Below are 24,032 nucleotides of genomic sequence, written 5' to 3' on the forward strand. Positions count from 1 at the left end.
CCTCAAATCCTGCCCTGAAATGAGATCCATCCTTCATGAAATCCTCCCCACTCCACCAAGAGTGTCTTTCCGCCGTCCACCTAACCTTCGTAACCTCTTGGTTCATCCCTATGAAATCCACAAACCACCTTCCCTACCCTCTGGCTCCTACCCTTGTAACCGCCCCCGGTGTAAAACCTGTCCCATGCACCCTCCCACCACCACCTACTCCAGTCCTGTAACCCGGAAGGTGTACACAATCAAAGGCAGAGCCACGTGTGAAAGCACCCACGTGATCTACCAACTGACCTGCCTACACTGTGATGCATTCTATGTGGGAATGACCAGTAACAAACTGTCCATTCGCATGAATGGACACAGGCAGACAGTGTTTGTTGGTAATGAGGATCACCCTGTGGCTAAACATGCCTTGGTGCACGGCCAGCACATCTTGGCACAGTGTTACACCGTCCGGGTTATCTGGATACTTCCCACTAACACCAACCTGTCAGAACTCCGGAGATGGGAACTTGCCCTTCAGCATATCCTCTCTTCTCGCTATCCGCCAGGCCTCAATCTCCGCTAATTTCTAATTTCAATCTGCCGCCGCTCATACCTCACCTGTCTTTCAACATCATCTTTGCCTCTGTACTTCCGTCCCGACTGACATCTCTGCCCAAACTCTTTGCCTTTACAAATGTCTGCTTGTGTCTGTGTATGTGTGGATGGATATGTGTGTGTGTGCGCGAGTGTATACCTGTCCTTTTTTCCCCCTAAGGTAAGTCTTTCCGCTCCCGGGATTGGAATGACTCCTTACCCTCTCCCTTAAAACCCATATCCTTTTGTCTTTCCTTCTCCTTCCCTCTTTCCTGACGAGGCAACCGTTGGTTGCGAAAGCTTGGATTTTGTGTGTATGTTTGTGTGTCTGTCGACCTGCCAGCACTTTCATTTGGTAAGTCACATCATCTTTGTTTTTATATATATATATATATATATATATATATATATATATATATATATATATATATATATATATATATATATATATATATATATATATATATATATATATCCAGCAGGGATACGACTTCCTCAAATCCTGCCCTGAAATGAGATCCATCCTTCATGAAATCCTCCCCACTCCACCAAGAGTGTCTTTCCGCCGTCCACCTAACCTTCGCAACCTTTTAGTTCATCCCTATGAAATCCCCAGACCACCTTCCCTACCCTCTGGCTCCTACCCCTGTAACCGCCCCCGGTGTAAAACCTGTCCCATGCACCCTCCCACCACCACCTACTCCAGTCCTGTAACCCGGAAGGTGTACACGATCAAAGGCAGAGCCACGTGTGAAAGCACCCACGTGATTTACCAACTGACCTGCCTACACTGTGAAGCGTTCTATGTGGGAATGACCAGCAACAAACTGTCCATTCGCATGAATGGACACAGGCAGACAGTGTTTGTTGGTAATGAGGATCACCCTGTGGCTAAACATGCCTTGGTGCACGGCCAGCACATCTTGGCACAGTGTTACACCGTCCGGGTTATCTGGATACTTCCCACTAACACCAACCTGTCAGAACTCCGGAGATGGGAACTTGCCCTTCAGCATATCCTCTCTTCTCGCTATCCGCCAGGCCTCAATCTCCGCTAATTTCTAATTTCAATTTGCCGCCGCTCGTACCTCACCTGTCTTTCAACATCATCTTTGCCTTTGTACATCCGCCCCGACTGACATCTCTGCCCAAACCTTTGCCTTTACAAATGTCTGCTTGTGTCTGTGTATATGAGGATGGATATGTGTGTGTGTGCGAGTGTATACCTGTCCTTTTTTCCCTCCTTTTTTCCCCCTAAGGTAAGTCTTTCCGCTCCCGGGATTGGAATGACTCCTTACCCTCTCCCTTAAAACCCAAATCCTTTTGTCTTTCCCTCTCCTTCCCTCTTTCCTGACGAGGCAACCATTGGTTGCGAAAGCTAGATTTTGTGTGTATGTTTGTGTTTGTCTGTGTGTCTATCGACCTGCCAGCGCTTTTGTTTGGTAAGTCTCATCATCTTTCTTTTTAAATATATATATATATATAAAGATGATGTGACTTACCAAGTGAAAGTGCTGGCAGGTCGACAGACACACAAACGAACACAAACATATACACAAAATTCAAGCTTTCGCAACAAACTGTTGCCTCATCAGGAAAGAGGGAAGGAGAGGGAAAGACGAAAGGATGTGGGTTTTAAGGGAGAGGGTAAGGAGTCATTCCAGTCCCGGGAGCGGAAAGACTTACCTTAGGGGGGAAAAAAGGACGGGTACACACTCGCATATCCATCCAGACATATACAGACACAAGCAGACATATTTAAAGACAAAGAGTTTGGGCAGAGATGTCAGTCGAGGCAGAAGTGCAGAGGCAAAGATGTTGTTGAATGACAGGTGAGGTATGAGTGGCGGCAACTTGAAATTAGCGGAGATTGAGGCCCCCGGTGTAAAACCTGTCCCATGCACCCTCCCACCACCACCTACTCCAGTCCTGTAACCCGGAAGGTGTACACGATCAAAGGCAGAGCCACGTGTGAAAGCACCCACGTGATTTACCAACTGACCTGCCTACACTGTGAAGCTTTCTATGTGGGAATGACCAGCAACAAACTGTCCACTTGCATGAATGGACACAGGCAGACAGTGTTTGTTGGTAATGAGGATCACTCTGTGGCTAAACATGCCTTGGTGCACGGCCAGCACATCTTGGCACAGTGTTACATCGTCCGGGTTATCTGGATACTTCCCACTAACACCAACCTGTCAGAACTCCGGAGATGGGAACTTGCCCTTCAGTATATCATCTCTTCTCGTTATCCGCCAGGCCTCAACCCCCGCTAATTTCAAGTTGCCGCCACTCATACCTCACCTGTCTTTCAACAACATCTTTGCCTCTTTACTTCCGCCTCGACTGACATCTCTGCCCAAACACTTTGCCTTTACAAATGTCTGCTTGTGCCTGTGTATGTGCGGATGGATATGGGTGTGTGTGCGCGAGTGTATACCTGTCCTTTTTTCCCCTTAAGGTAAGTCTTTCCGCTCCCGGGATTGGAATGACTCCTTACCCTCTCCCTTAAAACCCACATCCTTCCCTCTCCTTCCCTTTTTCCTGATGAAGCAACTGTTCGTTGCGAAAGCTTGAATTTTGTGTTACCCATACTCTATCTGAAATGAATAATCAGCTATATTCAGTTTAGTCATCGGAGATTTTATGTATGTATTTGACTGCAATAACCCCTACTTCCTCCCCCCCTCCCCCTTTCTTCTTCACCACACACACACAGCTGCAAGTTTTCCAACAGTACTTTTCAGCCAATTGTGAGGAAGTGGTGAATAAAAGGAGAACTGATACTTGCAGACAGACAGAGATTTGATTAATGAAATAAGCACAGGAAAATGAACAAGTACACAATGGGGTAAAATTGAATCCAGAAATAAACAACACATTTCCGAAAGAGAAGGAGATCACAACATTTCTCAGACTTCTAAGTTTTAGACATATTTATAAGTAATTTATAAAAATAATTAAACCAACAAAAATAAGCTGAAGACTATCAATTACATTTTCCAATACTCACACTAGTTGTAGGCCTTAACTGCGGCACTGGAGGAGCATTCTGTAAGAGCGGCAGAAGACAGCGTGCCACAGGACCTGGCTTTGTCTCATCCAACTGAGACATCTCCTTAACCAATGAGGCAGTAAACGCCTCAGGAGCAATGCCTCGTTCCCCAAGATACCTATACAATGTTCGTAACAGGAAAATAAAGACTATTTATGTGAAAGTAACTAGTGTTTCAAAACAAATTAATTTTAAATTGAGAAAAATTAAGATAAAAATAAAAACATGCAATATGCAACAATAGCATTTCCCTATAGAATGCTAAAATGGATAAGTGAAGCTGGATTGACAGAATCTCAGACAGAAAGCAATATCCAAATACAAACTTAGAGAGTGAGAGAAGAAAAGGAAATGACGTATAAGCAATACTTTCTGTAACTTCTCTTTGGTTGTTTTCATTGTAACAGTCACAATACGAAAAACTTAGTGCCTTAGTTTATGGGCTTATAGTAATATGCTAGGGCATACAGCCTGAAGTAATTAACTACTGAAATACAGGCTCCGTCAAGTATCTAGAGGTATTTACAGCGCCCTTAAATGACCACTGTTCACTACAATCAATCAGCAATGAACTGGTATAAAGAGTTCTCATTCAGTTTCACATGTTTGCAGTTACAGCTAATGTTTATAATACACAAACGTATACTTAAAAAGTTTTAGTTATGAATAGCATGAAAAGGCTAAAAGTTAGCGAAATGGATCCAGCTGTGATCTTCTGAAGACTATAGTTATCAGTGAAATTACATGCAAAGATGGTTCTATGTTCCTTTTGCGAATGTTACAATTCAGTGAAAACTCTGCCAACAGCAGAGGAGACGGATTACTCAAAACCGCAAACATTCTCTATAAAGCTATTGCAACACTCTGCTTTGCATTTAATCTGCATCAGTAGCTCTGAGCTGACAAAAACCTATTGTTCCTGAAAGGCACTTTATCTTTCAAAACAATCCATTCCATCAAAATGGAGTAGATTCAAAATAAGAACATTTGTTTTGTTTAACTTTTGGACTGGCTCTCTCTTACATTTCATAGTTTATACAGGGACAACAACAGAAACTGCGTTATACAATTTGCAGAAAAGTGGTGACATATTGGCAAGTCTTATGAACACATAGTCTTTAGATCAACAGTTGGTATTCAAGCTCAATTTTTTTTCCTGGCTTCACAACTATGAGACAAATGCATGTACTACTGTTCATAGCAGAGACCAACCTGCCAAAACTTCATAGGTAACTGAAATGAGAGATATTTATTTTATGTTAACTAATATTATGCTTACATTACATTAATACTTGTTCCATATATCATGAGTACAGCACTTCATAATGATGTCTAAAAATTCATCTTTTGAGTAGGAGTTGTCATTCAGAAATTCTTTTAACTTTTTTTTAACTGTTGGTGTTTGCCCACCCTTATACTTGATGACAGCTTCCACTCTCGCAGGCATACGTTCAGTCAGGTGTTGGAAGGTTTCTTGGGGAATGGCAGCCCATTCTTCATGGAGTGCTGCACTGAGGAGAGGTATCAACGTCAGTCGGTGAGGCCTGGCACAAAGCTGGCGTTCCAGAACATCCCAAAGGTATTCAATGGGATTCAGGTCAGGACTCTGTGCAAGCCCGTGCATTACAGGGATGTTATTGTTATGTAACCACTCCACTACAGGCCGTGCACTATGAACAGGTGCTCGATCATGTTGAAAGTGCAGTTGCCTTCACCAAATTGCTCTTCAACATGTGGGAAACAAGAAGGTGCTTAAAACATCAATGTAGGCCTGTTCTGTGATAGTGCCATGCAAAACAACAAGGGGTGCAATCCTCCTTCATGAAAAACACAACCGCACCATAACACCACCGCCTCCTAACTTTACTGTTGGCACTACACAAGCAGGCAGATGTGCTATACGTCTCTAATCACGTATCCACTTCACTATCACATCGGAAACAGTTGACCTTGGGATGTTTAAGAGTGTGGAGATCTCACTTACAAATTTATGACATAAGTGACACCCAATCACTTGACCATGTTTGAAGTCTGGGAGTTCTGCGGAGTGGCCCATTCTGCTCTCTCACTTTGTCTAATGATTACTGAGGTTGCTGATATGGAGTACCTGGCAACAGGTGACAGCACAATGCACCTAATACGAAAAACGTATGTTTTTTGGGGTGTTCGGGTACTTTTGACCAAATAGTGTATGTTAAACTGATGTGGAAAACTATGATACGTTATGAAAATTTATTTTTTCACATTGCTGACCTGTTCATTTTAAATGCTTATGTTGTACATTGGTCAGTAACAGGATGAAAATTGTCAACAGCACATTTAGCCCATGGCCTGAATACAATAAAAATTGGCCTTTGCAGGGGGGGGGGGGGGGGGGGGTACGGAAATTTGGTTCTGTAGAGATGTAGAGGACTGCACAGGATAGACTAGCATGGAGGGCTGCATTAAATTAGTCTTCAAACTGAAGAGCACACTACCACCACCACCACCAACAACAACAACAACAACAACAACAACATGCAACAGACTGCAGAAAAGCCTGCAGGAAAGGATGCTGGGATGATAATCCTCTATGATTTGTGGGGATGTAGTTTCCGGATGTTGGAACAAATGAGCACTCCATGAAAGACACCCTAATGGGTAGATGCATGGTTTGCTGGAAACACAGTGTGTGGCACCTGTTTTGAGTCTTACCACACACAGACAAACCACTGATCATCAGAACAGGATGAATGAAAATAGAATAACAAGAATCGATACATTCCTGGGGGAAAAAACCAAGAAAAAGATTAAATGTATTTTAACTTCGCCATTGCTGGTTCACATTCCAGATAAAAAAAGGATGTAAAATATGCACACTGCATGTAAAGATCTTTGCACATTTGCTTTAAAACTTTAAAGATTGTCTCAAGATAATTACTGTGTTGACAAATACACATACTACAGATGTCTCTTTCACTTGTGGAGTACATGTTAAAGTATAGCACACAATGTATCAAATAGACAAAAATACTAAATGATCGTCTACTTATTATACAGAATTATTCATGTATTTACAAAACTTGTTCATGAAACTTGATTTCCATGGCCTTGAAGATTTTATTGTACAACTGCAGATAAATTGTCATCCATTTCCAATCGACAAGAAGTTATCAGAACTTTAAAACACATACTGCCAAAGAACTTTAAAAAACGCACTGCCGAATTCCTCGACAGGACAAGAGCAGTGGCATAAATGTACTGTTTACATAAGTGTACTTACAGACAGGAAATCTGTCCTCCTCTAGTAACTAAGCAGCCAATTAGTCTTGAGAAAAATCATTCATGAAGCAATCAAATAAATCTTGCAATACAATAAAAGCAAATTCTTAATGTGATTCAAAATAAATACCAATATTTATACATGAGAATGATGTCACAGACAAGCAGTGTATTTTGTTCACCATGTATGCATTTGCTTACATAAGTACCACAAAGAAAAATTATATCACAGATGGCCTTTATCTCTCATCACAAAAGAAACAGCATAATCTACACACCAATGGAAAATATCTCACAATGTGTGTTATAAAAATATCCACTTAACTTAAATCAAATTTGTTTATTTCTTGATTTAACTGAGTGAAGAATACATTCAAATAGCATAGGTATTACGGACTTATAGCTATGCAGTGTTCAGCGAAAGAGTCCCCAATTTCAGAATTAAATATCTCAAAAACAAAGATGAAAAGAAGTGTGCAACCAAAGGTTAGTTTATTGGGAAAGCTTTAAGAATTTTGTCCAGAAGTTCGAAACAGTTCAAAAAACTGCTAAAAGATGGTGCTGTACACTATGCAGCTCATATGGTATCAGCGTGCATAATTGAACTCATGCACCACATGCAGTCTAATCACCTCACAATCTTTTCGAAATGTCCACCACTTCCAGTAGAGAGGTTGCACAAATGATCAATGAAATTTACCATAAAATCATGTAGGGTCTCAATGTAAACGTATTCAAATGCCACACAGATCGCTGATTCAAGCTCATCCAGGATGTTGGAATATTTCTGGCAGACAGTATCTTTCAATGTGCCCCCCAAAAAAGTTGTTGGAGTCAGATGAGATGAATATGGATGCCAAGCCATCTGTGCACCAGTAAATTTACAATAATCCAATGCAACGACTCTATTCCCGAAGTATTCATCTAGAAAGTAACACATCTATTTGGTCCAATGTGATCTGGCCTCATATTGCACGAACAACTCAGTACCTGGTTGATCCTCCAATGCTAGCTGTGTGGCAACAAAATGATCCAAAATTGCAATGTAACATTCACTACTGACCGTTTCCCACATGAAAAAAGGGCTAATAATGCCTCTGCTTCACACAAATGGGAAATTTCAGAACCTCAACATTGTCAGGTTTGTTTATTCACAACTCCATTCATGGGGAAGCTGTTTCATCTGTGAACCAGATGCAATCAAAATCAACTCCCTCATTATCAATCACTGTGAGAATCTGGGTCACAAAGTCAGCCCTGAGTCACACAGCTCATATAGATATTTCCTGGTAGCTTTGTATTTTGAATGGAAACGTGTAGGCTCTGTCTCGGTACTTTCTGCATGCTGGAACGCTTCAAATCAATCTCTGCTGCAGTTCTTTGGAAGGATTTCCTTGGATTTTGCTGAATAATTCCAGAAACTGAGGCGACATTTTTAGGGGTATCTCTAGTTTGCCTGGGGCCAACACTACCTACTAGAATATCAGCCAAACTGCCTGTTCATAGGAATCTGGTGAGGAGCTTGCAAATGGTTTTCAGATTGGGTCCTTTTGGAAGATTAAATTGTAACTGAAAACTGTGCCTTGATGCCGTAGGACTTCTTCTGATCTGTGGTATTCCAGTACAAGAAAGACACATTGTTCAGTGGAAGACATGACTTCAAACTCTTCCCTTGGTATGTTAACCTCCTTTCATGCTTCACTTGTGGAACTAGTTGCTCCGAGTTGCAGTGCACTATTTACAGGCACTATATTTGCAATTACAACCTATCCGTTACCAGCTTTTCAAACTATTTTGAAACTTCTGTACAATTACTGCTAAAGTCATTATAGCTTTCCCAATAAACATATCATTTGTTGCACTCATCTATCAATCTTAGTTTTCAAGATATATAATTTTGAAATCAGGGACTTCTTTGCTGGACAACCCACATGAAGGGACACCACGCTACTGGTGTATATTGAAAGCAACACATAACTTTCTAAATGGGTTACCAGAATTGAATCAGAAACTATTAAAGGAAAAACCATGTTTACATCTCTGTGGATTTGTAACTACCACAACTTCGCAGTGAAGGTTCAAAGTCTGAAACTAATTTTTATGCTAACAATAATGTTCGTCTCAGTGGGGAAAAAATCTTAGAGTGGCAGAAGAAGACATTGCAGAAATCACTCTAGAATGTTCACCACAGATCAAGGTAGGCTACTCTGGTAACCCAAGCCCTGGCAGAGGTCCAAACAAGTAGATAAGGATGCAGTGCTCAGTTCAGCAAGCAACATTTTAAATGTCATATCTTTTAAATAATGGCACTGAGTTGGACGTTCAGGGATTTTATACTAGTTCAAATATCTGAGAAATCCAAAGCAAACAAATATTTTTAAATGCAAATTATCTATGTTAGCAAAAAATGATATCTTGAGACAAAAAGTAGTCGTATAGCTTTTTGTCTTTGATGTTACACATCTCAGTGAGAATAAGAAAGAAATATTAAGGAGGTCACTGCAAACACAAACTGGAATGAAGGGATCCTTTCTGCACTGCCCACTTAAATGACCCAGCAACAAAACTGTGTTACTGTAATGGGTACTTCTGATTGTACCCCAAAGATGTTTACCTGCAGGCAGCTGTAAGCCTAGCACCCCAGTGCTTATGCCATGCATGTCTGCATGAGGGTTTGGACTTTCTGCTTCCAATAGATTGACTCACAAAGCTTTCTTCTCATGAGGGTCTGCTCCCTGTCATTATTGTGCCACCATCAGCTAGTAAAGTGCCCGCACTAACAGAGTGGAGTAGCAGCGTTGTCATGACAGTGCAGATACAAAAGTATCATACAACAGCTACCATGATTTGGTTTTAAAGGCAAACAACAAGGATAGGGAGCAGTATGCTATCATGTAGATTTCAAAACAAAATCTAGTTTCATTATTCATTACATAATTTAAATTTTCAAGTGAAAATTTACCTGTGCACATCCTCAACTTGCTCAAGGAAGTGGTCACAAAGAGCAAGTGCAGATGAATTACTGCAACGTACTATGTATACTAGCTGTAAAGCTAGTGCCTTTAACTTCAACTGCTTTACAAGTGCCAAGTCGTCTTCACTCACTCCTATGAAAAGATACTGTAACCTGCAATGACAATGGTGGTTAAAAAGACAAGTTAAAAAAATGTTTGTATCAATATTTTCAAGTGGTAGGTTCAATACATACAATACAAAACTTCCAACACATAAATGTAAAAAAGGAGTACAAGACACTATTAGTAAACAGGTGTTGTTACATATTGTATAAATATATACGGAAGGGGAAAAGAGGGTGTGTGTGTGTGTGGGGGGGGGGGGGGGGGGGAGGTAGAGGAGGATGAGGTTTCAGTAGGCCAGTTACCTCTCAACTCAACACAGCATTTCACAGGCATTCTGGAACTGTCTGTTTTGTACCCTAGATTCAGTTTCTACAAAACTCATCTTGGGACCAAAGGGGAACCAGTAAAATTCTGTAGAACCTAGGACACAACTGTAGCTCGTTTCTTCGGTATCTCCATATGTCTCTTCATCAAATTGGTAAGCAACAGAAAAGAAATTAAAACATAGAAAAGCATTATTCACATCAGCTTTTGAAATCAGAGGTTGCATGTCAAGGAAAGAGTGGGAAAACTGAACTTATCAAATGTTCAGAGGGAAAATCTGTTCAACATCCAGTATCATGTGAGAGGTAGCCAAATATGAGAAGGCAAAGCAACAATTAATTAATGCAACTGGTCAGGTATGAAAATGTGGGATATTAAAAGTGACAGTGGGGCAGTCAATTATGTCAACATTATGGGTCGTACAGACTGAGAAAACAGATTGGCAGAGACACACACAGAGACGCTTGATGAAAAGAATGTGAAAAATATTCCAGGAAACTACATACAACTGCATTAAAAACAGTAAATAAGTTTAATACGCCACAACAAACTATGTGATGCTGTTCCTTACACAACAAAATTACATTAATACTTTGTGAGTTTAGATTTTTACAGAAAAATCACACAATATTGCAACATAACAATTCCTTTTTCTGTGCTGTCTTTAGTCATAATGTAAAGTGTCAAAATGTAAAATGTGGTTCCTGCATGTGTGTGCCAGAACTATTTAGTACTTCCAGTTTATATGAAATACCTTGAAGTACTGAACCAATATGGCAGACAAAAACTGCGTTCAGGCTGGTTTTCAGGGTAATATTCTTACCCTCATAACTACACAACCATGCATTATGGCCCAGCTCAGTCTTGCTAGGCTAACACATGTTGTACAAACGTTACATAAAAGTGGCTTGGCCATGGCCTATTGCTGAAATGAATCTTTCTGAAGATAATAACTGTGTCCTGGACTGGGACTTGGAACAGAGAGCCTCCCATAACCCAAAAATCAATACAAGACGTAATATAATTGTTTTATTCTAAACTCTAAACTAAAAGTTTCAACTTATCGTAATAGTGGTTAAATTTATTTGATATTTCTGTTGTGAACAAAAATTTCTACAGCAGTTGAAAAATTATAATTACTGAATACATGAGAATAAACCATTACAGAGGATTTAACAACATAGCATCTTTGAAGAAGCAGTACAGTGTCTGTGTTGATTTGCCAAGCAAACGAAAAAGTGTGTGCAGCCACAGCACATTGTTACTGTTTGTTACTTATCTCTCCATACCGGTAGGCAGTTCTAAAGACTAGACTTCAGTTGATGGAATTGGATAGTGTTTCACAAAACAATCTTTTTTTAAAAAAAGGATCTGCTGCTCACTTGAAAGTAGTGTATAAAAACAAAGTTTTTTGTGAGAGTGTGATTGGCAGCTGCCAACCACTGCACCTATCATTGACTTATGCAGTATTATTTCAGTTTAATGTTCATCTGAAGCAGCTGAAAGCCCATTACTCCCCTGAAATTCACAGGTGCACATAGTCAAGCATGCCAACTGACCAAAAACTGGAAAAATCAGTTATTCCGTGTTGTTGCTTTAACAATAGGCTGAAAGGTAAAACAAACTTGTAAGAATGTTTATTTGAGCCATGTTCATTACTTTCCATGCAGCTACACATCACTCATTGTTTTATATGATGCACTAACTTTCAATGTGAGCACTTCTAAACAAGATAAAGTAATTGCCATGCCACACTCACTGCATTAGATGGCAGTATATGAACATGGTACTGGGCTGCTTCTCTTACTGTAGTGCACAGTTTTTTTCGCCACTGTCCTTGAGTTTCTCTTTCCTTCTTCCTTTTTGACAAAGCAACAGCTCCATCATCCTACAGCTCCTCTTTCACTGTCCCAAAGAATGAACTTGTGGTTCTGAGTCCTGAAATTCCTGAGTTCAATCATTATACTTCTACTGCCCAACAAGTAGTCCTCATTTACATAAACTATTCTTCAATGTATGTGTTTACAATATTTATATACAACAAAGTTTCATGTTTTCACAGACAGTTGCTCACCTAAGACAGTCATGCAGGAGCTGTGTGATGTTTGTGCGGACAGCAGCGCCCTGTTGGCTGGCAAGCGCTCCTGGACTAGCCCACAGGCGAGACTCTAGCACACGTGCCAGCATAACTTGGCAGTTGACATGAAGAGCTGACATACGAGCAGCATCACCAGCTGCACCACCAACCTGCAATAATAAACATTAAAAAGTAAAACAAGTATACTGACACACTTTAACTGTGACTTTAATTGAAAAATAAAAAAAGTTCATCAATGAAACCAATGGGTTTAATTCCATGAGCTTTCTCAAATGAATGAGAAACAGCACAACTGATGATAGTGAAAATGCCCCCACAGCTTGCCTTATAAAATGCTTCTAAACTTTTATTTCATTGGTTCAATTAATGGTAAAGCGGAAGGAACCATAATTATTTGCACTGCAGTATTTGCTAATGGCATAATGATATGGAGAGAAATGAAAGCAGAAGCCTAAAGTAAACCATACCTTTCAACAATGATTATTCCCAAACTGTCAAATTCTGTTCATCTTGTTTACTCAATACATTTGCCTACTGGACATTCAAATCTTCATACAGGCAATCTTGACAAATCAAAGAAATTTTATGGGTTTTGAGCACTCAATAAATGAAAGTGACTGTCAAGATAGACTAACAGCAAACACAATACAATTCAAAGTCATGGCTGTCTATCACACAGTAGTGTGTAGTTGCCATTCACTTCTATATTGCACTCAACAATGGTTAACACAATTCAATATATAAATCAGTTGTAAAAATGAGTTCAAAAGTGTAACTTTCAACTTGATACATCTATGTATTCCTAAGAAAAAGGAGTCTTAACAGACAAATAGACAGACGGTTGGACAACAAATGATATTTTTCCCCCATATACCTACAAATTAAAAATATTCTAATTTTTTCCTTTAGCTGTGCTACGAAAGCTCATTTCTTGGCAAATTTTATGGTTCTAGGCCAATGGGAAGAACCCTATAGGTTCTGATGAGTGAGTTTGCGAGTATCAAAAAATGTGACATTCATGGCCGTATCTTTTGACTGGGTTGACTTGGAAACTTCAATTTTTACACTGCCAAGGGGCCGTATATCTGTGACACAAATTTCAACTTGATATATCTACTCTTTCCTGAGAAAATGGGTTTTTAACAGTAAGACAGACGGAGAACAAAGTGATCCTATACGGGTTCCATTTTTACCAACTGAAGAACAGAATCCTAAAAATGAGAGAGACATGATACAACTTTTAAGAAAATATATGGAGAATATTAGTGTGTTGGTGAGACACTTTGTTTAGCCTGGGAAAATGAACTAGGGAATTTGCTGGCAAATTATGTGCCACGGAATATATTCAGTACTGAGGAGACATGACATTTTTTCCAAGTGTCTTCCTAATCAGACATTTATATCAAGGGGGAAAACAGCAAGAAAGAGATGCAGTAATTAGCTCTGAAGAGGAACTTTGTACGAAAGCTTAAAAACATTATCAGCCTTGTTCATGCCCCTATCAAAGAATCAACATTTCAACTATACTTTGTTAACTTACCTCCTCGAATATTTGTATTCCACTAAAGATTCCCCATCACTAAATAATCTCAATGATGTTACACACACACACACACACACACACACACACACACACACAGAGAGAGAGAGAGAGAGAGAGAGAGAGAGAGAGAGAGAGAGAGGAGGGGGAGGAGGGAGGGAGGGAGGGAGGGAGGGAGAGTGAGAGAGACAATTAGAGGAATACAGAAATATATTGGTATAATGAAGGAAATACGCAGTCCAGTCAAATTATGTGAGCACCTGCCAAAAGCCTAAATGACGACCTATTGTAGTGCATATGTGCAGCAAGAGAGACAATGAGGTTCTGGATGGTTCCGAAAGGGATGTAGAGCATGCTAATTCCAGTGCCATGACCAACTGCACTAAGTTTCTTAGCTAAGGATCCCTGGTGTGAACAGCCCGACAGAGGTGGTCCTGCGTATTCTCAATTGGTTTCAAATTCAGGGAGTTTGATGGCCATGGGAATGTGGTAAAGTTATCCTGGTGCTCTTCGAATCATGCCTGTACGCTACCAGCCATGTGACAAGTTTCACTGTTTTGCTGGTTGGTGCCATTGTGCCAAGGAAGAAACAAATTGCATGAATGGTTTGGCATTACCCCCAAAGGGTAGATGGATAGTTGTGTTGATTCATTGTGCCTTCCAGAATGACTAAATCACCCAGGTAATGTGATGAAAACATTCCCCACACTATAGTGCTCCCTCTTCTGGTCTGGACCCTTATGACAATTGTTGCAGGGCCTTACATGCCAAAAGTCATCTGCCCAATGGATCATAAGACGTGATTCATCTGAAAAGGCCACCTACTGCCACACAATGGAAATATAGTTGCGGTATTAGTGCGGAAATTTCAGCCTTCATCATCGATGGACAGCAGTCAGCATTGGTGGGTGGACCACGTGCCTGGTGCAGAGTCCCATACACAGCAACATTCGTTGAACGGTCATTGAAGAGACACTGTTAATAGCCCCTTGGTCCATCTGGGTAGTCAGTTGCTCAACAATTGCACATCTGTTCACCTGTACTCATCTCTGCAGTCATTGCTCACACCTGTCATCTACAGCCCGTGGTGCACCACAGTTGCCTTGGTGCTGGCTTTAGATAGTGGCATTTTGCCATGTACAGTATACTGTAACAACAGCGGTGCGTGATCAGTTTACAAACTTTCAAAAAAGACTTTGACCCTTGACCCGAAAGCCAAGAATCGTGCCCTTTTGGATGACAGACAGATTGCTTTCCATTCCCGCATTACACCAACAACTGTACTGATTTCCACAACCTCCACCCTCCCTCTCCAGGACACATTTTCTAAATGCTCCACTGCTAGTTCTGCCACCATCTGTCTGTGAGAGATTATTGCATGTTAATATCAAACACAGGTGGTGGTTACATTAATGTTACTGAATTGTGTAATACAAAACAAAAGCACATGGGCTTTCAGGAGAAAGCACTTTCAACTATATATAATTTGACTGAAAGAGATAGAACATGTCTTTACACACACACCAAATAAAAAACTAAGCTACAGCCTACAATAACAACACTGTAGCATATGAAACATTTCAGTTTGGCCTACATGTTCATGTTCACATTATTGTTAAAAAAAATACGCTTTTTCATAAAAAGCATCATAACCACAAAGAGAGATTATGCATTTTGTGGCAACTTCTACATTACTCTGATCCAAAGTCACAGTGCTGACAGGTAAACACAAGTCAGCAAATGCGAATAGGCTCTGCAGTTTGGGAAATGATAGGTATCCATTTTGTTACAAATGTGGTTTGGGAATTCTGAAAACATGTGGTCTTGTTGAATTCCCTTCCCCTTCTATCAAGACAGCAGATGATGTTGAGAGTATTCCTTCTTCAGAAATAGAAAGACGTCATGCATGTGTGCATTGCTGTACCATAGATTTGTTTGCAAGTGATGCCTTCAAAGGAGAAACAATTGCAGGTGAGGATATTGTTGGTCATAGTGACTAGGAAGCAGATTGTGGGTTTGGATTCAGTTGGGTATTGGGAAAGGTAGTGTTCAATGGTGATAAGGCCATGAGCATTGGGGATGTTAGTGAAAGGGAGCTGGCATTGACACTGATGAGCAAGGCGTCATGTGGTAGGGAGGGTTACTGATAATAGGCTGAAGGTTTTGGTACACAAGATCAGAGATTCTCTCTGCGGGGACACAGTAATCGACCACAAACTGGCATTCTGGGTTGCTAGGTTTATGGACTTTTGAAAGCGCATAGAAGGTAGTAGTGCAGGAGTTGTGGGGACGAGAGGGGACAGAACTTTGGAGACATGATCTGGGATGGGCCTTAGGATTTGAGAAGGGAGATCCTGTTGGATTTCTGGAATGGAGTCACTGGTAGCAGAGTAGGAGGACATATCTAACAGTTGGTGACGTCCTCTGCCAGGTAACCCCTGAGGTTCATAACAACAGCACCTATGTTAGCAGAAAGGATTATCAGGTCAGGATCGGTTTTTAGGTAGTAGATTGCATTTCCATGGTGAGTGACTGATTCGGGGAATGATGGTGAAGTAAGGTTCAAGGTTAGGAAATTCTGGAAAGTTAATATGGGGTGAAACATGGTTGGTTGGAGGAGTGAACTGAGTCAGGCAGGTTTCAATAACAGTTTTGGATTGAGCCTGATTGGAAGGATTGGTGGTGAAAAAATGTTTCCACTATAGGGACTAGTAGAAGAAGAGATGGGACAAAAGGTAAGGTCTTTGGAAAGGACTGATATTTCTGTGGGGCAGAGGCTTTTGGAGGAAAGTTTCATGACTGTGTTATCGGTCTGTTTAGCCTTTTGATTCTGTATGGTAGTGGGAGGGAGTTTCTGAGGGTGTCACAGATGTAGTTGGTCTGCAAGGATGGGTTAATTAGCTATGAGGGGATGCAGGAGATATTACAGGCTATTGTAGAGGTGGTGGATACTGGTAGCCCACAGCAGGAGTAGGTGCTGAACAGATTCGAGAGTTTTTTTTAGGTGGCATTGTGCACGTGTTTTCGTTCCTGAAGGGCAAGGGTTTCAGTCTGGGAGATAGGGTGCAGGAATTTGAAGAGGTTTGGGCCTGATTTATATGCTTTTACAGGACTAGGTTGGTGAGGGCTACCTCTTTTCATGCACTGAAAGGAGGTATTCTCTATCAATATCCTCCCCACCCGTCCCACAATAGCATTCTGTCATCCACCGAACCTATGCAATATGCTTGTCCATCCTTTCTCCATTCCTACTCCAACCCCTTGACTCATGGCTCATACTGCCACAACAGACATGGATGCAAGACCTGTCTCATACATGTTCCCACTACCACCTAGTCCAGTCCTGTCATGGGGATCTCCCATCCTGTCATCACAGGCAGGCCTATCTGTGAACGCAGCCAAGTGCTCTAAAAACTAAATTGCAACCACTGTACTGTTTTGTACATGTTTTGTACTAACAAGCTGCCTGTCTGCACAAATAGCCACTACCAAACTGTGGCCAAGAGACAACTGGACCACTCAGTTACTGAATGTGATGGGCTTCACCTCCAGCCTCAACCTTCACTAGTTCCTGTTCTCTGCCTACCTATTCACTTACCCACTCCCACCCAAGCACTACGCGCACCTTCTATTCCGCCAAAGCCAAAGCCAAAGTCTGCCCCTTCTCTATGTCTCTCCTCTCCCTACTCTGCACCTAGCAGCCCTATCCTGCCCCACCATGATCCTGCACACACTCACAGGCAGCACAACATCATTCCCCACCCCTAACCTGCTATCCCTCTTTCTCCCCACTCCACACCTCCTCCTTAGCCCCACCACACACTTCATATTGCTGCTTACATCAGATGCAGTCACAGTCAGGGCACAGTGGCCGGAGACAGTGGCCATACGTGTGTGAGTTGTGCTTGTGTGATGTGTGTGTTTTCTATTTCCTAAGAAGGACTTTTTTTGTCTGAACGCTTAAATGTTTAGCAGTCTGCAACTCAAAGCAGACATCCCTAGGTCCACTGTTTACGATGGGGTACTGAGGTGGAAACGAGAAGGGGCACTTACAGCACAAAAGCGTACAAGCCGACCTTGTCTGTTGACAGACAGAGACTGCCAACAATTGAAGAGGGTTGTAATGTGTAATAGGCAGACATCTATCCAGACCATCACAGAGGAATTCCAAACTGCATCAGGATCCACTGCAAGTACTAGGACAGTTAGATGGGAGGTGAGAAAACTTTGATTTCATGGTCGAGCGAACCCTCACATCATGCCGGTAAATGTGTAAGGAGCGTAAACATTGGACGATTGAACAGTGGAAAAATATTGTGTGGAATGATGGATCACGGTACACAATGTGGCGATCCGATGGCAGTGATGGCGAAAAAGCCAACGTGTGTGGTGCCAACAGATGGGGTGGTGTGGTTGTGTAGTTGTTTTTCATGGAGGGGCCTTGCACCCCTTGTTGTTTTGCATGGCACTATCACAGCACAGGCCTACATTGATGTTTTAAGCACCTTCTAGCTTTCCACTGTTGAAGAGCAAATCAGGGATGGCGATTGCATCTTTCAACACGATCGAGCACCTGTTCATAATGCACGGCCTCTGGTGGAGGGGTTACACGACAATAACATCCCTGTAATGGACTGGCCTGCACAGAGTCCTGACCTGAATCCTATAGAACACCTTTGAGATGTTTTGGAATGCCAACTTCGTGCCGGGCCTCACCAACCAACATCAATACCTCTCCTCAGTGCAGCACTCCATGAAGAATGGGCTGCCATTTCCCAAGAAACCTTCCAGCACCTGATTGAAAGTATGCCTGTGAGAGAGGAAGCTGTCATCAAGGCCAAGGGTGGGCCAACACCATATTCAATTCCAGCACTACCGATGGAGGGTGCCACGAACTTGTAAGTCATTTTCATCCAGGTGTCAGGATACTCCCGATCACATAGTGTAGTAAATTGTCGTCTAATGATTATGCAGCCGTAATTACAGTTCAAAAGAAATTTGGTTCATCCAAAACTATTATCTGTTGTCAATCTGCATGCCACTGAATGTGCTGTCCCCTCACTAGAATAATTAAATGCCCTATGGCTCATACTGCTGCTAAAATGATTATTTGACACCATCATATCTACTTGCACGCCAGTTTCGTTTCTTATGTAATCAAGAAGCTTATCAGCTGGTCAAAGAATACCGAGTGTATTGTATTCTAATCTGCTCCATTGCATGAAAAGTTACTGAGAATCAAAGTCCAAAACCCAGATAGGTAGGGAATACATAGAGGGACATGTTATTCAGCCCTTCCTGCAACGCCATGCGTGCTACTAGCTGCCATGTTTTGGGAAATCATTGTGCTGTTGTTTTGAAACTGATAAAGTCTGTGTATAATGTTTTGAAGAACACAGTTTCTGAATATCTTTTTGAAATCATGACAGCCATGTACTAAGAGTATAAATGCATGCACACAACTTGAAAATAAACTGAAGATTGGTTTTTGACAGTAGCTGGAGGCAATAATGTTTTTGTTGCTTCAGGGCAGATTAAAACTGCGTCTTGAACCGAGACTCGAACTCGGGACCTTTGCCTTTCGTCGGCAAGTGCTCTACCAACCGAGCTACCCAAGCACAACTCATGCCCCGTCCTCACAGCCTTACTTCTGCCAGTACCTCGTCTCCTATCTTCCATTCTGGAATTTTTTTTTGTTGCTTTCTGTAAATTTTAAATGAAGTGTGCTTTCACATTAGGAAATATGGATTACAGACAAAAAGGCCTGTAATTTTCTGTGAACAGACAGTTACTTGTTTTAAATTATAACTTCAAATTATAACAGAACCCCTCGGACGCAAAGTAAGAAGTGCAAATTACTCTATGTTAGTATGCTTTTATATGTGGACAATCATTTTACAAAGTTTGGATCTGCAACAGCTAGTTACGTATTTTAATTCATAACTTAATCATGCAAATAAAGTAAAATGTGTAACATTTAAATTAGTCTGATGCTGAATCTCTGAATTCAAATGTAGATGGGTAGTCATGAGGCTAGAGTGTGATGCAATACTAACTGTTATTTTAATAAACCTATGATCAACCAAAAGCTTCTTGCTTCTTTGACTGACTGAGTGGCTTAGATCGTAAAATACGTGCTGTGTGGAATGGTATTTCCTTGCCCAGTGCAACACAGCTTTTGTTTTGAACTTGATATGAATGATACATACAACTGAAATTAATGTAAACGTTCTACAGAACATTTGTCTCCAAAACATTTGTTATTCTTTGAAAGTTTTCAGTAAAAAAGGGATCCTAAACTAAATTTTAGCATTATATTCAGAGCTACAATTACTAAATGCTAACAATTGTAATTTTGTAATTTCCTTATACACAATCATGTACCACACCCCTTTCTTTTGACTACCAAAAGCATGGGCAGTATTGGCTCCCTAAAGCCAATCGTAAATTTTGACATGTCACATAAACAAATGGTGATAGGTACTGCTGCACATCGTAAATGATCCCAAGCTCATACATGGATTTCAGCATTTTAGTTACTTTAACAATAAAGTAAACATTTGGCAGGTTGGCGAGACCAAAGGCGTACCCATCTTATGACGCACCTCTGATACAACATTCCAAGACAAATGGATACTGTATTGGACCAATGAGGCATGCATTTTTCAGCTTCACATGCTATACTTCTTCCTGTTTGACTGATACACCAATCCGTCAATTTTCTGACAAACTGGCTCCTTTGTTAAAAGCTACCATATATGACACTCAATGAAGATCATGACAGGTTCACACAAAGTGCTTATCTTGTGCTAGGAATTTGGATGTAATGACAAAAATGTGATAATTTAGCTTGTCAGTCCTAATAAAGACCATAAATTTTCTCATGCTTCTCCAAAACATGACGTTTTCCTAACCAGACAGTGCATTTTTGTTGTAAATATCTTTTAAAAAAGCTACTACTGAAAATTACAATAATACCATACGTTTTGTAGAATACAAATGCATATTTTACATAATAGTGACATCTCTAGTGTCTTATACCTAAACAAGTTCCATCCAACATAATATGGGAGTAATATTTCATGTGAACAAAAAACTGAAGTCCCTAAATAAAGGTCCTGTTGGAAACATTGCTGATGTATATAAAGTTAGGAGATGGCCATGAAAAGGTGCACTGTGAACAGACCTCTGCCAGCCTTGCAAGGTCTCTCTGAGCAGCAGCCAACAGCTCCGCTCGCACACGAGCAGGACCTCGACGTGCAGCTTCGAGTCGGGAAACCATGGCTTCCAGAAATCTAACAGCAGTGGCATTGGCTTCCTCATCTGCAACCACCTCACGAACACCAGAGGATCCTCCCACCTGTAACATCACAGTTACTGGCTGTTAAGTACATACAGCAACCAAATTATAAAACAATAAACAAACAAACATACAAATTAAACCACTGACGCAAACCTTAAAAAAGTATGTATGAAGTTACAGTCTCTGAATGACAGTTACCACTTGGTGGAATTCCTGTTATTTTAGAGTGGCCAAATGTTCACATGTCCTTACGTGATTTACTGCACGAACTGACAAAGTGGAAAATTAAAGCAATGAGAAACAAAGTCTTCAATCCGATCAATCCGAGTCCTAGGAAATCTAAAAAGGTATCGTTTTAGTAAAAGGCTAACCATTTGTATACAGAATACAGAAGGGGGAGGGAATCAAAACCATTTTTATGGGAGTATGTGGTCACATATAGTCAGTTCAATCAAAGTACTTTAAAGACTAAAGCTTTTCATTTTCAGGATAATCTAGCTCAATAATATTATTCTTTCTCATTTTCTTATTTCCTGACATAGCAGGAAAACTTGTGGTAGTGAATGGTACTTTGTAAGAGGCCAGCCAGTGGAAGCAAGTGAATTTACAGTTCCCAGATTCACAAAACTTATGTTGGCACCATTGATTCTACAATTGTTTTGCTTTTACTTGTGAGCTGAACTTCAGATACAAAATATCTGATCACATCTTCATTACTGTTGATCATTACCACATTTCAGGTCATAGAACACTCCTCAAAACGATCTATATTATAATGTTCTACAGCCTAATCTTATCTGCCACCATACTTTGTCATATGATTTACGTTCTTCCATAATCTGTTTCTGTCAATTATGATACTCTGGTTTTGCCTTTTTACTATCATTCCCATACATTATTGTGGGTGGGCAACTTTGACAACTACAATTATCAGCAGTAGTAAAAATAGAAACTTTTGTGATGTTCTAGTGCCAGAACAGCTGCTAAAGTCTTCAAAATTGCCAGTGGGAAAGCTATTCAGAAATATGGAATGGTCACTACAAAACATAAGAGAAAATACAATATTTTCTAAAAAAATTACCTCCACAGCATCTTCAAATATTTCCCTAGAAGATATATCTGCTAGTGCATCCTCTCAAACTCCTTAGTGAAAGATAAAAATATGTTTTCTTGTGATAGTTGTTCAGGAATGGTTCACAGAGAGATATAGTGACTTCCAGGGAATAAAAGGATACTCACAGTTGATGAATTTCACCTCTTTTCCACCAATGACACATCAAAAAATTGATTCCATTCAAACACATTTAAAAGCATCCATTGTTTTAGGCATCATGCGACTCAAATTATTGTGATTTAATGGGTTTACCACACAAAGGAACAATAATGCTTCCCCCCTCAACATCCCACAGATGCTAATGAGTACCTCTGGTTCTTTTCAACACATCTAATGTCTCCTCCAGTTAATTATGGTAGTGTGTTATCCAATATGCTTCTGTAACTGCTAACAAAAATTCCTACCAATAGCTGGTGAGCATATAATTAAACATAGGTGGTCACAACTGTACTGAATGAGATCTTTAACTGAGCATTCGTGGGATAGATATGAAATTATGGCTGAAAGGCCTACGGGTTCTTACTCCTTTAAATGTGAAATATATCACCTAATCAGGCACTCTCTTTCCTACTCACTTCAATATCATAATCATCAATCTGTCTTTATTGAAGGTAAAACGGCAATTGAGACTGATATGCACATGTAAAAGCCTTTTTTTCCCATTGCAGTGGAGTCATTAAGAATTCCTTAAAGCCTTCAGCTTTCTAAGTTAAATGATAGCATGTAAAAAATGTATGGTTGCAAGTTAATATGGTTTACCATTCTGAGACAACAAAGTAAGGTGAATAAGAAATGTTTAATGAACAGTTGTGTTGTCACATCATTGTAGCATGTTTACACTTTCAGGTAGTATTCTGTTTGCATTTCATCATTTCAAAAGAAAAGAAAAAAAGAAGATAACTTTATTTACATACTCCCCTACCAGACTTCTTTTCACTCTCATTTTGAAGAGAAATTTATTAGAAAGAAAAGACAAAGAAAAATCAACTGGAGAACCACAATAGAGTTCAGTTAAAACAAAAAATTGAATTCTTTCATTACCGTGTTATGTGCCTCACTGTCCTCCATAAGGTATCCAGAACATCAAAAACGTTCTCTCTCTTGTAAGAGAATAACAATGAAGTTTACGCTACGAATAAATTGCATGAAAACAAATGTCAAGAAACTAATAATGAAAATATAATAATACACAATCCAAATACCAGACTAATAAACTAATCATACTATGACAGAAACTGTATTATAAATCTGATCAAAACATACCTTGAGTGCAGGAACTAGATGAGGCATTGTATCTCGGAGATAACAATAATGCTTGAGTGTGTGTTCTTCAAACAACTGCAACATTGTAGGACAATGCTGTGCGGCGTTTAGCACGAGAATGAGAATACTTACATCTAACTCAACATTAAAGAAATATATGGTCTTGGCAATTTTCACACAACTGAAGCGTTAATCCATTTGGATGAAATAAATTTAAATTACTGCACTGTGCGTTAGCAAAATGACGACATTGTTTCGGAAGGTACAATACTTCTAAAGGTACTGTTAATGATGGCCAGATTTCTTATTATAACAACAATTTTTGCAATCAAAATACCTGTAATTTAGGGATTACATTTGATTTGACATATCACTCATATTTTTCAACTTAAAATAATGTAAAATATTAGTTCTG

General features: G+C 40.2%; 1 protein-coding gene across 1 annotated transcript in view; it reads right to left on the bottom strand.

The window, feature by feature from the left end:
• The window catches only part of LOC126161424 (integrator complex subunit 4), a 134,775-nt gene that overhangs the window by 20,397 nt on the left and 90,346 nt on the right, over positions 1–24,032 (bottom strand). Inside the window, exons 12-16 of the mRNA XM_049917223.1 lie at positions 23,618–23,751; positions 21,124–21,297; positions 12,374–12,546; positions 9,858–10,022; positions 3,593–3,752 (exon numbers count right to left, since the gene is read on the bottom strand). Coding sequence (XP_049773180.1) covers positions 3,593–3,752; positions 9,858–10,022; positions 12,374–12,546; positions 21,124–21,297; positions 23,618–23,751 — 806 coding nt within the window. The remainder of the gene's footprint in view (positions 1–3,592; positions 3,753–9,857; positions 10,023–12,373; positions 12,547–21,123; positions 21,298–23,617; positions 23,752–24,032) is intronic.

The sequence above is a fragment of the Schistocerca cancellata genome, chromosome 2 (genome assembly GCF_023864275.1).
Source record: "Schistocerca cancellata isolate TAMUIC-IGC-003103 chromosome 2, iqSchCanc2.1, whole genome shotgun sequence".
In the NCBI taxonomy this organism is placed as follows: Eukaryota; Metazoa; Arthropoda; class Insecta; order Orthoptera; family Acrididae; genus Schistocerca; species Schistocerca cancellata.